Below are 17,262 nucleotides of genomic sequence, written 5' to 3' on the forward strand. Positions count from 1 at the left end.
TATAATGATTGAGGAACCAACAAGTACGATAAAAGCAGTTTTGGAGGAAATGGAACAGTTTGGAAATCTGGCAGGCTTTAAACTCAATAAGAAAAAAACTAAAATAATAGTAAAAAATATGGATCAAGACCAAATAGAAGCAATGCAACAATTAACCCAAATAGAGGTGGTCAAAAAGGTAAAATATCTGGGTATTTGGATAACTCCCAAAAATATAGATTTATATAAAAACAACTATGAACCAGCTTGGAAGGGAATCAAAAAGGACTTGGAGGTGTGGGCAAAATTGAAATTGTCATTTTGGGGAAGGATCTCTACAATCAAAATGAACGTGCTCCCAAAATTACTGTTCCTATTTCAGACTATCCCCATAATTAAGGGAATTAAGATCTTTAAGGAGTGGCAAAGAGTGATCTCAAAATACATCTGGCAGGGCAAAAAACCGAGAATCAAATTTAAATTGCTAACAGATACAAAAGAAAGAGGAGGTTTTGCCCTGCCAGATCTGAAATTGTATTACGAGGCCTCATGTCTTTGCTGGACGAAAGAGTGGATTAAATTGAAGAATAACGAATTGTTGGATTTGGAGGGATTCAACAACAGATTTGGGTGGCATGCTTATTTATGGCACGAAAAAAAGAGAGTCCATAAGGGCTTTGAGAACCACATATTCCGAGGTCCCTTAATTGAGGTCTGGGATAGATACAAAAATCTATTAGAACCTAGAACACCACGCTGGTTTTCACCCTTAGAAGCAAAGAGTATAAAGAGATTAAATATGGGAAGTAAATGGATAACATATGACCAACTGTTATATAAAGAAGGGGAAAAGTGGAAAATAAAACCGTATGAGCAGGTGAAGGAATATGTTTATGACTGGATGCACTATTTCCAAATGAATGAGGTGTTTAAAAAAGACAGTAAAGAACGAGGTTTCATGGACAAAGAATCGGTATTTCAAAGTGAGGTTATAGGTAATGATACGAAAAATTTATCAAAAATGTATAAATTGTTATTGGATTGGAATCTGGTAGATGAAGAAGTTAAGTCGGTAATGATTAGTTGGGCAAAGGATGTGGGCCACAATATACAATTTGAGGAATGGGAAAAATTATGGAAGGAGGGCTTAAAATTCACGGCATGTATGACGTTAAAAGAGAACACGATGAAGATGTTTTATAGATGGTATATGACACCGGTGAAATTGGCGAAGATGTATAAGACATGCAATAGATGCTGGAAGTGTAAGGATAAGGAGGGCACATTCTATCACATGTGGTGGGGCTGTGGGAAGGTGAAAGACTTCTGGGAGAAAATATACAATGAGTTAAAGAAGATCTTAAAGTATACGTTTAGAAAGGAGCCAGAAGTCTTTTTACTAGGACTAATAGGAAAGGAAATAAAAAAGGAAGACTGCAAATTTTTTAGATATGCAATCACAGCCGCAAGAGTGGTATTGGCCCAGAGATGGAGACAACAGGAAATACCGACCATAGAGGATTGGAGAACAAAATTGTTAGAATACGCAGAGTTAGATAAATTGACAGGAAAGATTAGATATTTAAGAGACCAAAAATTCATCGGGGACTGGAAGAAATATGTAGATTATCTGGAATGCTTAAGTAAAGGAAAGATGACGCTTAAGGGATTTAAAGAAGCACTGTAAAAAGTAATAAGTATTGATTAAAGGGAATAGGAGGAAAAGAGATAAATAATGTCAATACAAGATTGAGGAATGCGTAATGAAAGTGATGAATACGGATGATTTACGGGACAGCTGAGGGAAGTTTGAAAGAAAATGTAGTGATGAAAAGGATGTGAAACTACTGTATATATATATATTATTTTTCGTTGTTGTTGTCGTTTGTCTTGTTTTATGTTTATGTTTCATGTTTCATGTTTAATAATAAAAATTATATGGAAAAAAAAAAGAACAGTTTCAGGTTAAGTACGGACCTCCGGAATGAATTAAGTACTTAACCCGAGGTACCACTGTAGTATTAACCCCCCCCCCCAAAAAAAAACCCAGGTAATTAAAATATTTGACTAATATTTCAAATCAACCAGAAGTTAAAAACTTGATTAAAACACCTGCCAACCTTCTAAACAGACTTGCCTAAAGAAAATTGTTGGACGGTGGCACCAAAAAGAGTGCAGCGAAGGCGCCAGTCTGATATCAGTTGGCAGAGAGTTACACAGTATGGGTGCTGCTGCACTCAAAGATTGATTTCTAACAAAGCTTGACGTGAGTATGATGTGGCACCTGCAACAGAGCCAGTTGGTCTGGAGCACACATGAGTGTTGGCTTCCTCTTCCTGAGTAGCGCTTGGGAAAGGGAGATGATTCCTACCCCTTCCAGTCCAAGTCTCCACTCAGGCCCACCACTGTTTCTGTGATTTTTGGAGGCTCTGGAAGTGGGACCAACCAGTATTTGTCAGTTGCTCCAAACCAGCAGTTTCCCCAAGTGGGTAGGACATTTCATATTACCTGCTTATTACCTGCTTAGAAAGGAAGCTGTTTTGTTAGTCCGTGTATTTGCTTTAATTGAAGTAATTCGGTGCAAATGATCCTCTGTCTATATGCATAGGTATCGCCTGGCTGGCCTCCCCGGAGAATACCAGTACAAGAACATCACCAGCGCAGAGATCAATTACTGCCTGATAAAGGACCTGATCATCTGGACTCAGTATGAAATCCAGGTTGCATCTTACAATGGAGCTGGCTTGGGAGCCTTCAGCAGGGCAGTCACTGAATATACTTTGCAAGGAGGTAAGTTCTGTCCTGGATCTCCTCTCATTGGTGACTGAAATGGCACTGGTCAATCAGCTTGTTTGCACATGGCAGTCTTTGTTAACCTGGTGCCCTCCAGATGTTTGGGACTAGAACTCCCATCAACCCCAGTTTCATACTGCCATCCTGACTGGAGCAGATGAGAGTTGAGGTCCAACACATCTGGAGGGCACAAGGTTGGTGAAGGGTAGTGTATATCTTTTAAAGTGTGTCTGTGTAGGAGGGAGACTCTCCTGGAGGGAGGCTGTTTCTGATCCCGTTTTGAAGGAGCAAAAGTGAGTTCTGAGCAAAAGGTGATAAGAGGCCTTTTCGTGCACCAAGAAATAGCATCTGATCAAGTGCTTCTTACCTTTCCCTTTTGTTTCATGCCAAATAGTGCATTTTTGTTGTTATTTAACCAGCAGAAGTATTTGCACAGCTTGTATCTTCCTACTTTGTATCTGATGTCACACCCAGACAGGTAAAAAGTAGATTAAATATATTCCGTGTTGGACCAATTGTGATAGGCCAAGGAATATAAACACTTTCAGAATTCTTCAGCAGGCACAATTTGACCTGATTAAGAGCACTGTGAAACTCCAAATGCTTACGGACCCATGTACCACTCTTAATTGGGTCATAAATACATTCCCCCCCCCACTTTGTAGTGTCTCTTGTCCTTGGGTTAATTAGAGCAACTGCTAAGTTGTTGTTGTGTGTAGTTTTTTTTAAAGGTGTTCTTGTCCAGAGTAATTATCATTAAAAATTTCTGAAATTAGGCTACATTAGGCTGCTGAAATTAGGCTGCCCTGGAGAGCAACAGCTGTATCCCTACCACCCCTATCTGGGGCCAATGTTTCCCCTTTCATTGTGCATTTTCATGTGGTGACACAATTTGTTGGAGAGGGTAGGGATGGGCCAAGACACACTGCTTGTCTTGAATCCTGAAGTGGGGCCTAAAATTAGGGGGGTGTAAAGATACAAAGAGGTGCCTATGCATGTGGAATGTCCGGGCTGAGCTACCACTGTTAGAAGTCACCAAAGACAAGGATGGAGGATCCAGGAGTTGAGCTTGGGAGCTGGACCAACCCTGGAGCCACAGACCAAGGAACACACAGAGGCACAGCAGAACCAAGAAGACCTGGTTGCTGAGGCCATTGCCAAACTGGAAGCCTTTTGGAGCTCTTCTGGTCCAGGAGAGCCTGTGGCCAGTTTGGATGGGTAGAACTAGCCCAGAGCTCAGGAAGGTGCCCCAACTGTTGTTCCTATAGCTTGCCATTTGGGGCAAGTGCACATGAGAACTGAAGGCTCCCAGTTATCGCCCCACTGGCTCCCGACAGTGATTGGAATACTTCCTCCTTGCAGATTTAATGGTTGCCAAAAAAATAGCTGTGTGGCTCCAGCCTTCTGAGCCCTTCTGTCCTCTTCACGTCAAAACCCCTTTTAAGCTTCCTAATCATTGCTAAAAGCCTCTTGTGGCTGCAAACGAAGCCATTGCTGCTTCCACCGATGCCCCCAAATTGCAGGCCAATGTTGAATTTTGAGCCGTAGTGAGAGTGTCACGGTCTTTGCTTTAGTGGGCTGTAAAAAGCAAGAGAGCTATTAAAACTTCCCATTGGAGACACAGTACATCAGTTACTTCATAATCAGTAAAGTGCATGTTACGGTTTTGCTGACTGGGAATAGGAGAGCAATATTATTACATGATTAAATACAGTTTGCCTTCCGAGAATATTTTTGTTTCTGTGTTTTGGTTAGGGGTGTGAGGTACGTTGAAATGCAACAGCAACTTAATGGGTCAATAAAAGGAACAACTGACTTGCCCAGGCATTTTTTTATGAGTGAAATCGGCTTGAAAGAAACAAGAGAAGCTTCTGATGCTAAGATACTGCACATGGAGGATACACAAATACAGGTGCCTGTGCTCCTGTTGCTATGTGCCTGCTCTAATCCCTGCGTCTCTAAGTCTTTTGTTCTAATGTGCTAGAGTAGGGAGTAGGGAGTTCAGCGATATAGGATAACCATCAATGACAGCAGCTGCTAACACAGCAATACTGAGTCTTCAGACCCTGCTTCTGGGCACCTGGGAGGCATCTAGCTGGCCCCTGTTGGAGGCAGGATACTGGGCCAGATGGATTCTTGGTCTGTCCCAGCAGGGCTCTTCTTAGGGGTCCCCTCACAACACAAAAGCACACAGCACTGTATCAAAATCTAGTCCTATGCTCTGCAAGACACACAGAATATGGGTTGAATTAATTATTGTACTACTTCCATGAATTATTTTTTTTACCATCTCTATTTTAAATAATATTAATGTTTTTAGTTGGTGAGTAGTTTATATCTCACACTTTCCGCGCGTTCATGTTTCTGGGCAGCCAAACATTTGAAAACTAAAAACACAGAACAGCATTAAGCAAAAAGTCAGAAAGAACAGAAACAGCAGAAAGAAAGTAGCATGTAAAACACCATTCCACAATAGCTTCAAGCGTGTGGACAGCATGGCAAAATGGAAAGTGGCATTAAACTAGGCACCAGTAGGGCTTCTTTTTCAGCCTAAGAGGTGCCGGATTGGGTTTGTGGCGATTGTGGCGAGTGCTCCCCCTAAAACAACTTTGGGTGGGTGCTCACCAATGTCTACCACCTCCTATGATAACATCAGTAATAGGCAGGCTCGTCTGAAGAGAGGCAGTCCAAGATGTGAATAGCCCACAAACCCTAAAGCTTGTAGGGCTTTAAATGTAAGCAGCAGCACTGTGAATTGAGCTTGAAAAAGGATCGGGAGCCAGCAAAGTTGTTTGTGCATGATATCCCAGTGTCTGATCTCAGTTAGCAGCTCAGTAGCTGTGCTTTGAACAAACCACAGTTTCCAAGCCATCTTCAAAGGCAGCCTCGTGTAGAGTTGTCTAACCTATAGGATCTTTGGACTACAGGAAATAGCCATGTGGGGTGTGTGTGTTACATGTTCAAATACTACAGAAGGAGAAATATGAAAAAACCCACAACTAAACCAGAAATATCTTTTTAAAGTTATAAACTAGGAATGGAAATACAATTAAAATTCCTTAAAAATCAAAGCTCTCCAGACATTTTGAAAGAACCCCAAAACTATCCATAAGGAAGATTAAGTGCAACAGGCAAAGCCAATTAGGGGCAATAATAATTTAACAAATCCCCAGCTGATTTTCAAATAGCTTTGTCTGGAGAAATGTTTCAATATTTAAACAGACATAGGGTTGCATCTCTTAGCATTTCATTCATACTGTTTCTATTTAACCACTGGACAATTTCCCCCGATTCAAATAGTCATTAAATTATTAGTGTACCTAATTGGGTTTGCCTGCTATTGATGCAGTCTTCTTTCTTTTGCTTGCCTATAAAAGACCAACGTGCTAAAATCAAGGCACTTCTCTTATATTCTTCACTGCCAGCAAGAGCTCTATAGTGTATGAGTTTGTACCTACCATGATGTTCATTTCTTGCATTCATTTTAATCACATTCTTTTTGTTACCTTTAAGGTTTGACATTCCCTTTCTTTTGACATTTCAGGTTGCCCCAGTACCTTAGCCATTTTCCTTGGCGCATTTGTTAATTTCAGGCCTCCAGTCCCTTTCCTTAAATGTGGCAATTGGCGCTAACGTAGCTTGCTTGATATTGTGTGATGTTAGTATCATCAATTATTGACCAGCTGTCTGTAGTCATTTATAAATATATAAATCCTGCGTTGCAAGTTGAAAGCTTTCCATTCTGCATTAGGGGACTGACAGAGAATGGTATTTAGAATGCAAGAGAGCGTAAAAGGCCCTGTGCCATTCTTGGGCAAGGATCTTTGACTATTTGATAGATTGTGGTTGGGTGTAGATTAAAAGCTGGACATTTGTAGTCTATTTTAATGTTAGTGCTTCATAATGTAGACAGATTACTCAGACATGGGCATTGCCATGTGATAATGTGGCCTTTATTGAACTGTGTTTGATTAGGCTTTCCCTTTGAAGTCTTCTCTGTTTGGTGTGGAAAGGGGCCAAAAGAGGAGCAAGCGGCTTGGTCTCAGTCTCATTTGAGAGATTATTAATGTCAGAGCCTCAGAGCAAAATGATGGGTTTCCCTTTATTGCTCTGCAGTTGGAGAATGTCCAGGCAATTGCTGCTTGTGACCATTTTTCACTCCCAAATAAAATAAACAGCTCCTAAATCCAGGGTGAGAATTTTAAAAAAACAAAATTTTGGCAGGCAGGGGCAAGAGAGAAGGAAGCCACATTGTACTATAAAAAGGTGGAAAAATAGAAGCTGTTGGCCTTTCCATCTTTCTGGCTTTCTTCTCTGTGCCTGCTAATGTTTGTGTAGATGAATGGCCAAGGTAGGAGGACTCAAGGCCCATCCAAGAAATGTCCTCCTTCTCCCTGGCTGCTATAATGGTGTCTGTCTGATAAGGAGAGTCCTTCAGGGTCAAGCCAAACTGGGACCCCCTTCAGTGCAGCATCCTGTTTCCTATAGAGGCCAGCCAGATGCCTCTAGGTCCAGGAAGTCAAGAAACAGAACATGAAGCCTGTAGCCCTCTTCATTTGCAGTTCCCTACCTCCAAATGGTTGTGTTGCATGTAGCCATCATGACTATTAGCCATGGATAGACTTATCCTCCATAGGTGGTATTCAGCTAAGTTTTACTAATAGTAGACCTACTGAAGTTAATGAAAATGACTGTTAAACTTGTTAATTTCAATATGTCTACTCTGAGTATAAGCTTAATTGAATCCCACCCCTTAAGTTTATCGAATGCCATTTTAAAGCCATCTGGGTGCCTGCCTCTTACAAGAGCCATTCTGCTTTCAGTTCATCTTCACAGGCAGACAGCTGGAAAGATGAAGCTGATGCTCATTTGTGTTTCTTTGAAGAAGTTATCAGGGTGGCTGTACACTTTATTTTTCATGATTCTGATAAAAGCAGTTTCCTACAATCCTACAAGATCAGAATACCATGAGGGAGCATTAAATATCCCAGGATATCCTGTGAATAAGAATGTGCACTGTAAATTCCTCCAGGTAGACCCTTGGCATCTGGGAGTTCATCAAGGAGTTCAGATATAAGAAAGTGCAAGGAGAAGACCAGCACACCAAATTCTTTTCACAATCTTTATTATCCATCTCAATTGACTTGTGTAAGCCCTTGAGATAATCCATGCTGGCAAGTAGAAACCCCCACAAATGTACTGCCAAGCACTCAAGACTTGAACACACAGGAAACCACTTCGTACTAGGTCACCCTATTAGGGTATATAGCTCAGTGTTGTGTACTCTGACTGGCAACGGCTTGCCAGGCTCTCAGGTTGGAGAATCTTTCTGACATCTGGTCCCTGGTCCCTGAGAAGGACTGTAGAAATTTAGGAGTCTACCATTCTAAAGGAATAGCCAAGCCATGAAGAGTTCAAGAAGACAGGAACCTGCCAGAAAAATGGCAACTACTGCTGTTCTTAACAGAGCAGTTGTTTAGTGCCAACACAATAATATCACTTAGGTTCTCTTGAGAGACTTGCTGGCACAGCATTAAAGCAGAGTAGTCCTGAGATCAGAGGAGCTGACTCTCTGAACTTGAAGAGCCTTTTCAGAGTGGTGTTCAGCACAGCTCTTTGACCTTACATATGTTTGCTATCATTCATTACAACTGCTCTTGCCTCCTCTGATATCCCCTCAGACTTGTGTTTATTTGTTTTTGGCACAAAGAAGACTGTGGCCCACATGCTGTTTTTACTGGTATTTGCATATGCAAAATTAGGATCTCAAATACACTTGTGTGAAAAGTTTATTAGTTGGACATTTCAAATTTACCTAGGAGGCCCAATGATCTTTTTTTTTCTTTTTTTGCCTGTGGTGTTTGGATGACTTTTCCCTCACTATATATTTCTGAAATTTAGAAACCTCTTCTTGATGCAAAAGCAAATTTAGATCTTCATCCATTATCAAAACATGTTTCATTGCGTGAAGTCTAGTTTATACGATAAGAAGGTAGATCAGGGTATTCATATCAGTCTTGGAGACTTCTTTCCTGGAGTATTTCCCTGCCTGGGAAAACCTGATAAGAAATAGGACATAGTCAGTGAGATATTGAGCTTCTCAAGTACACTGAGAGGCTGACATTATGGCATCAACAATGGTCATGTAAATCAACTTCTGTTGTGCCTGATCTTTGGCCATACTGTTGGGAATGGGTGTGCAACATCTCAAGATCCACCTTTCAGATTCCCCACCCCTGATGCAAACTATTCTTTAAAAAGCTGTTCCTGGTAAGAAGGACAAAGTCCAGGAACTGAACAAATGAGAAGTGCTATGTGGCTTGCAGATCAATATGACCTGGACAGTTTACATGAATGTCCATTTATCCTAAGAGAAGGTGCTCCGAGGGTTGCCTGCTACATCTCCAGAGTGCTGGTCTAAGGAAGCGATCAGTGTTGGTTCAAATGACCATATCTTCCTGTTTCTCTCTGGCTTAGTCTCCAGTAGAATGGTGGATTTTCAGAGCATCCTGGTGGGGGCTGCTTGGAGTAAAACAGTCTACATCCACCTCATCCTGGTTGCTAAATGGCTTGTTGAGAAGTGAATGCTTTTTTCTTTTCTTAATAACCCCTTATATAAGATTTCTAAGCCTTTCAAACTTAGTCCACCTTTTCAGTTGGGATTCCCTGGAGGACTGCTGGGAATTCGTTGTTTTCCTGGGGGGTGCTGTGAAACTTTCATTGCAGAGATCCCCAGTGTTTCTCAAAATAATTCCAGTTCCTAAATTGCATAGGAGCGGTGAACCATGTGGGTTAAAATTTGTTTGCATTTGTAGTAAAGAAAAGTGTAGAGATGCCCAAAGACTACCTTTCAAATAGCAAGTGCTCTCATTCATTTTTTGAAATGCAGAACCTACATGCTTTAGGGGAGAGGCATGCAGTAATCTGCTGCTCCCATAAACAGATGCACCGGAAAGCACACTTCACTTATAACTGTGGGTGCACTGCTAAGCTTACAGTCCAAATAGTCAAGCAGATTTGCAAATAAGTTTCTGTTGAAAATCTGGGGAATCCATGAAATATATGTGCTTAGAATTGTGGAGTATCCACCACAGTGGTATATTCTAAGCTAGTCCTTAAAGAGAAAAATTGAAATCTTGGAAAGTGACAAACCTGAAATCCGAAGAGGCTGCCATGTTTAGAGGTGGAAACTGACAGATTAAGGTGTCAAAACATTATTTGGAGACCTTTCAAGCCTATGCTGAGTGCTCATCTTTAAAATTGCTCTTCTTCCTTTCTTCATGTTCACAAGCAGCTAGTCACAGCAGTAATATCTTTGGCCTAAATCCCTTCCCGTTTTCCCCTTACCTTTCTGCCAGAGGCCACTGAATGCCTCTTATTCACAACTGCCTTTCCTGACCTTTTCTGCTAAGAACAGTTTTAGAATGCTACATAATAACTTGTAGGTTGACCAGCTGAGTTCTAATGCGTTTCCAGCTAAGTGAACTTTATCAGGAGGAATGTAAAAGGTTGGTTCTGTCACGCCAGCTCTGCTATGCAATTTGTGGGGATTCCTCAAACCAATCACAAGAAAGCTGCGCACACTTGGGGAAACAAGTTCAGATTTGTTTTGGTTCGGTTTGCCAAACCTGCAGTTGTGATGGGAAGGACTGCGTTTGTGAGCAGCACAAAAGGGAAGGACTGGCACGCACGCCACTCTGAGAAATCCACATAAAATGCAGGATTGCTATCCTTCATTTAAAATGTAACACTGCAACAGCAAATAACCTGCACAAGCAACGCTGACACCAAACCCTACATATAGTAAGTAAAATAGAAACATCACCACCCCACCCCATGCCCACCCATCTTCCCCCCCTCCACCTCTTTCCCCCTTTTCTTCCTAATGTCTCAACAAATGAAACTGATTTGTAAAAATGTTACATGGGGGGGGACACAAGAGAGAGACATTGCACACTTTTGTAAATCAACAAAATCTTTAATAAAAAACCAAACAAAATAAATAAATAAAATGTAACACTGCAACTTTCCATGGAGTTCAAATGGCACTTTTCCTGATAAATCCATTAATATGGATATTTATACTCCTGTACACAAAAGATGCTTATGCACATTAGTCAGTCTTGTTTTATCCATGTATGAAATGCATTCATTGAGATTCAGAAGTTGATTTTTCTCTGAAAGAAATAATTATGCCATAAATTATTATTTCTTGAGCTGCCATTTTCCACACATGGTTTTATCTCCCCTCCCCCCCCTTTTCATGACAGGCATCCTTTAAGCCGCAGTGCTTCTTCTTCTGAGTTCAAAAACATCACCTTCTCACAAAACCGGAACATTTTCCATTTTGAAATAGAGGAAAACAGCACTGAGTTTGCCACATTCCTGTAGATGTTGTCAGTAAATACTTTGGTATCTTTGCATGGGCAGCTTTTTTAGCTTCCAAAAGTAAGGGTAATGAACAGAAACTTTGTTTGCATGTTGCATTCTTTCATGACATTCTGAGTTCCTTTACCAGAGTTGGTCCCTAAAGGCAGCTCATCCTCTTCCTCAAAGTGCTTCAGAATTCTCAAAGAAAAAGGTGACGCTCAGAGCTGTGCAGTGTGCAGGCAGCAGGAAAATGCTTAAGAATGACTTCTGTAGGCAAGCTCTGTGGGAAACACTTTCAGAACCTTCAGTCTAGCATCCGCCAGGAAGTCACTAAGTTTTTCAAAGTGTGAGGCAGGACTCCCCAAGGAGGTAAAACTGCTTACAGTCCCTTCCGTAAGAGTCTCCCCCTTGTCCAGCAACTGCCATATTTATCACTTCACAAACCCACTCAATTCAATAGAAGTGACCCTACCATAAAGGGATGGTGACAATGGAAAACATCATGTGACAGATGTTGGGGACCATAAATGGCTGTACAACAGAAAACAGATCCTGAATCACGGGAAAGTTCTCATGTGTAAACCCCATTTGAAATGAAATGTTTGTGTTCTTGCTCAGGCAAGAACTTACTGCTTCCACCAAGGTCTCTTTTCTGGAAACACACAGTAGTCTGTTATCTTCACCCGTTTCTTTTGCTCCTCTTTTATACTCTCTCTATTTACTTTCTTTTCCTGAAAAAGTAATGTACACGCACCTCCAGAACCAAAGCGTAGGAAGTGGCAACGGTAGGCTGTAGCTGTTCAGAACCACGGACAGTTCACTGTAGTTTAGATACAAACCAAAGGTGTACTGAATACAAAGCAAATGGACAAGATATGAGCTTGCAGTCTTGCCAAATCTTATGTAACCCTGTGGTGAGGTGAATGTCTCCTCAGACTGGGTCCACATCCAGTCCCACGTGGATATGCTCCAGCATGGGAGAGAAGACACCTTCTGATCCTGAGCATGATGTGAAAGCATAGGGGCATATTCAGATGGTTCTGGGAACAAGTTTTTGGCTTCAAAGAATGGGAACAAACCAATCCTCTCAAGTGCAGAGGACAGGAGGCATGCTCTTCCTTAGAGCTTCTCTTCTTCCTTTGTGGGAGTCTCTATTGGGGTGGTTACTTCATAAACTTTCTCCCTTGGTGTTCCCAAAACCTCTGTGTTGTCCAGTAGAGGGGGCCTGAGCTCTAGGGCATGATATAATTTTCACAATTCTTTGATGATGTCAAGGAAAGTTGGGAGTGGGTTTTAGGAAGGATGCCATATGTAAAGCTTTACTGTGCACCATCAGAACATTATTATGTCAATTGATCACTGGGGAAAATATTTGAACCCTTCTCCAAAGGCATCCTGAGCAAGATATACTCCACTGGATATGAGAGCAGCACAAAATGTCCTGTGATTCCAGAAAGTCTTGTGATTAATCATACATGCAGTGACTTCAGGAATCAGTTTCAGGTTGTGGAATTAAAGTGATGGATGACTTCTGTTACTGTAGTCTTGTACACACATAACTTATCCTCAATTTAACAGTGCAGATGACCAATGAGGACTGATGCTATCTAGCCAAGAATCTTTTTACCAATTATGGCATCCATATTGTCCACAGTTTTCTTCTTATTCAAGCAGGTTACAGCAAATATGACTCTTCATGCAAAAACTGACATACAAGTTCACTGTAAACTTCTCACATTTTTATGAGTGTATTATAGAATAGTTGTTCTCAACTCTCTGTGATTAGAAGAGTTAACAATCCAAGTTAACAATCAAATTAGGGCATTATCCTCATTTTGGGGCAAAACCTGCCAAGCACTGCTTTGGTCAGCCATCAGTCATTTGCAGCTATAGTTGTTATATTGCACCCAGAATCCTTATGAATAGGTGAAGTTTAATTTGGGAGTTCTAACGATTGTTTTAAAACTTACTGTTTTTCACTTTTGTTAAGGTCCTTCTTAGTTTATAAATAAAATGCTATAGGAAATATCATTCCAACTGTCCAGTGTACATAACAACACTGATGTAATGCATTATTTGTTTGAATCTGTGTAATTTAGGCTGCAATCGTATGCAAACATGCTTACATGTGGGTAAGCCTCATTTAACTTAATGAGATGTTTCCAAGTAATCTTGCATAGGGTTGGACAGTTAGTTCCCTAATACAAGAGAGCAAACGTTGTTCTAGGGCCAAATATATACATATATATTTATATATAATATCCCATTATTAACAAGCATATAAAGGAAAACACAATTCAAGTATGAACATACAAGAAATTTGCTGATTTCCTGAGAGAGGTTGTAGGGTTGCTGTTGGTCTGTGAGAGTTTCTTCTTGAAACTGCAGGTTCCCATTACACCATGGATAATTGAGAGAGATGTATTCACCCATCACCATCTGTGCTTCTATCTTAGGTCTTTGGGAAAAACCTCATCTGTAGAATAATAATCCACAAGAACCATTTCATCTCTTCCCCTGCCTGTTGAAGGAATCTCCAAACAGAAAATGAGAAATAACCCAATTAACTTTCTTTTAAAGTCACCACTGACTATCAGAAACATAAATCACAGGTCTCTCTTCAAACCACTGTTATTTGCTTTGAATCATGAGTGGTGGCTAAAGGTTTCTTCTTTTTCACTTCTCCTTTCTTCCATTTCTTCTCCCTGCCTGCAATCAATTTTACTTTGTCGTCTTCCTGACTGGTGTTCCAGTGCCTACAGCTCCTCCACAGAACATCCAAGCAGAAGCAGTGAACTCTACCACCATCCAATTCTTCTGGAACCCTCCTCCACAGCAATTCATCAACGGGATCAATCAGGGATACAAGGTTTGAAATTATTATTATTTTAAATTAAATTTATATTCAGCCCTTCATTCAAAGACCACAAGACAGTTTATGTTTTTCATGAAATTATAGATTTATTAAACTGAATGCATTTTAAATTATCTGTTTATTTACTTTATTAAATAAATTTACTTTATTTATAAGTAAACTTTATTAATGTTTGGCATGCCAGTCATCACTTACTGTGATGTAGTTCTACAGGTATAAGAAACTGGATTGTTATCGTTTGTATTTCTGATTGATTGATTGTATTTCTGAATATGCTTGTTGCATATTTGTTGTCTCAAAAGGTATACCTTTGGGTGATTTTTGGCATCATGTTTACCAAGTACCATAGTGGAGACAAGTTCTCCTGTAGATATCCAGAGTGTGGTCAATCTATCTGTCTGTCTAATAATACACACATACATATTTGGGAGAACTTTTAGAGAATTTCCGAGCATTAGTACTCTGTTCTTCAACCCCAAAGGCTTCAATTGCAGCTTATATACAGTTAATTAAAGACAGAACCTATCCACAGACATACACTATAAAAGATACAGCGAAAAGGGGAAAGGGGCAGGGAGGGAAGAGGAAAAAAGAAAACTCAGGCCCAGTTCTTAAAAGTAAATAGTAATTTGTACATTGCCCAGCTGGAATGAAACAGTTCAGGGGCAAAAAGTACTTGTTGAAGCTGGTCCTTCTGCAGGGCTGAAGAAATGAAGCCTGCTTCCCACCTCTCCCACTCAGATATCTAAAAACTATAACCACTTGTGATCCAGTGAATGTGATGGTGGATCAATCTGACAGGCCTGGATTCAAGTACTCATTAGACAATTAAGGATCTGAAAGACTGCATTTACCCCAAAGACCATGAGACTCTAGATAAGAAGCTGAAGGGTCTTGGGGCACAGGCGGTTTTTTCATTACTCCTTCCTGTTAAAAGTCATGGCCCAGGAAGAGAGAAGAAAATACTGGAAGTAAACCACTGGCTGTGTGGGTGGTGTCATTAGAAAATGTTTGGCTTCCTAAACCATGGTCTCTGCTTCTTTGGGAAAGGACTTCTGGCAAGAGATGAGTTGCACCTCACAAGAGTTGGCAAGAATGTGTTTGCTAAGAGTCTCACGAAACTGATCAGGTGACAGGGGAACACCTGGTACTGGGGAGTATAGCTTCATTGATGCATAGGAAACTGAGGTGGTGCTTCAGAAACCTGATAAAGGGCAGGAAACTACAAGAAGGAAGCAGCTGGAGGGAATGACTCATGATTTCAATTGTCTTTTTTTACTAATGCACAAAGTATGGAAAACAAGCAAGATGAATTTGAGCTCTTAATGCAGGATGGCAAATATGAACTAATAGGTATTACTGAAACCTAGTGGGTTGAGACTCATGGCTAGAATGCAAAAATTAAGGGATATAGCCTATTCAAAAGGAATAGACCAAACAGGAAGAAGAAGTAGCATTACATGTAAAGGGTGTGTAAAATTGCAAGGAGATCCATGACATGGAACATGGAAGGCAGACTGAGAGCATATGGATAAAAAAAATGTAGGAGAGGGAAATAATCATTACCTTTCACTCTACAATTCTATGTTTCTATGACCCTGTCTGCAAAATCAGACCTACAACCGAGCCCATGCCCTTCAGAAATGTGGTGCGTAGGACTCTCCCATGCCCATCAAGACTCTTCACTGATAGCTTTTAGGCAAGCTGTAAAAAGCTTCATTTCTTTTTATGCCAGCAGTCATTTGGCATTGTGTGAGCTGCCACTGTTGAACGGATGGTTTGTTAAGGGTATGTTAACACTGTTTTTGTTTCATTCTACCCTGCCTTGGGGGAGTCTCAGGATTGAATGGTGGGATGAAAACAATTTGTAACAAATAAATAAGTGACCATCTGGGCAAGTCCTCACCATGATTCAAACATTTCTGCAATGGTGGAGAAATGGTGCAGATCTCACCCACTCCACTCACCACATATTCCTCTATGTGCACTCCACAAAGCCTGTACAAATAGCCACCCCAATTTGCACAATATTCCTCCCTTTTCCCAGAAGGGAAAGATTGTGCCACATGCATGGAATGTTTCATCATGTACTATTTTAGATGGCTGGCAGAGATAGAGGAGCAGTGACTGAAGCATCTGGGTTGGGCCATGAGCCTCCAGGATTGGTTCTCCATCCATAAAATGAAAATGAATATGGCTGACTATTAAAGTTGTGCTTCCACTATTCAGAGTTGTTTCAGGTGTGTGGAAGGGGCTTGGAAAATCTAGATACTCGCTACTATAGTATCCAAATCTGTAGCTGCAACATTTATGCTTTAGATGCCAAGGGGTGTGCACCTGAGTAAAAGTCCTGAGAATTGAGACTGGTATGTTATTTCCATTGTGAGTTTTGATTTCTTTTTTTCTTTCCTAAACATGTGAATCCAGCATTTTCATCTGGCTGTTATCCAAATTTGTTTTTATACCCAATTTGCTTTTAAACTGCAGTTTCCTTTGGAAAAAAAGCATATGAAGTGATTCACAGGCTAATTCGCACTTGTCAAGAAGAAGTGATCTCTGTGCTTTCAACTGTCAACTTTCTCTTTCCTTTCCTTTTCTTTAGTTCCTTGAGACGTAAACAGCTGCACAGTTAATATTTCTCTTATAGCTTCTTTAACTGTAATATGGATAGTTTGGGGAGGACATTTCCATCACATTTACTTGTACTGCATAATTTGTGTAATGATTTATACATTACCAGTAGTCAATTTTTTGAGTGTCTGCTTGCCAAGCTGGTTCCACCCATTGCATCTTTTATGTGGCAAATGCACTTGGCTTCGATTAATAGAACTGTGCGGTGCTAAATTCTTTGGAAATGAGGAAGAGTAAAAACACAGTCACTAACATTTGGACATTTCCATTTTCTTTCATAGCTAGGATTCAAAAAAGGAGAAGTGAGGCTCTGTGTTTGTCATTATGTAATGGTTTATTTTCATTTGACACTCACTTGAATCTCAGTGAGTCTTCTGCACATGATGTGACAGTTCCATGCACAGGGCTGGGGGGGGGAGAGGAGCAAAGGAGGAACAACTTGCTTTCTCTTGTGCTGCTAAGTTCTGGTTGCCTAGAGCTTGGGCATATCTGTGATTTTCATCAGCTTGCTGGTTAGGTGCAGCTGAGCATGGCATCCATGCTCTTCCACAAACAGATACGCAATGCTTGCAATTCATAACAGCTCCCTCCTCCTCCTCCTCCTCCTCCTCCTC

General features: G+C 40.7%; 1 protein-coding gene across 6 annotated transcripts in view; it reads left to right on the forward strand.

The window, feature by feature from the left end:
- SDK1 (sidekick cell adhesion molecule 1) overlaps positions 1–17,262 on the forward strand; it is a 595,311-nt gene that overhangs the window by 413,092 nt on the left and 164,957 nt on the right. For all 6 annotated transcript variants that reach the window (XM_081839463.1, XM_081839466.1, XM_081839467.1 and 3 more), the window contains exons 17-18: positions 2,588–2,769; positions 13,896–14,011. In XM_081839463.1, coding sequence (XP_081695589.1) covers positions 2,588–2,769; positions 13,896–14,011 — 298 coding nt within the window. The remainder of the gene's footprint in view (positions 1–2,587; positions 2,770–13,895; positions 14,012–17,262) is intronic.

The sequence above is a fragment of the Podarcis erhardii genome (genome assembly GCF_964252035.2).
Source record: "Podarcis erhardii genome assembly, chromosome: 14".
Classification (NCBI taxonomy): Eukaryota; Metazoa; Chordata; class Lepidosauria; order Squamata; family Lacertidae; genus Podarcis; species Podarcis erhardii.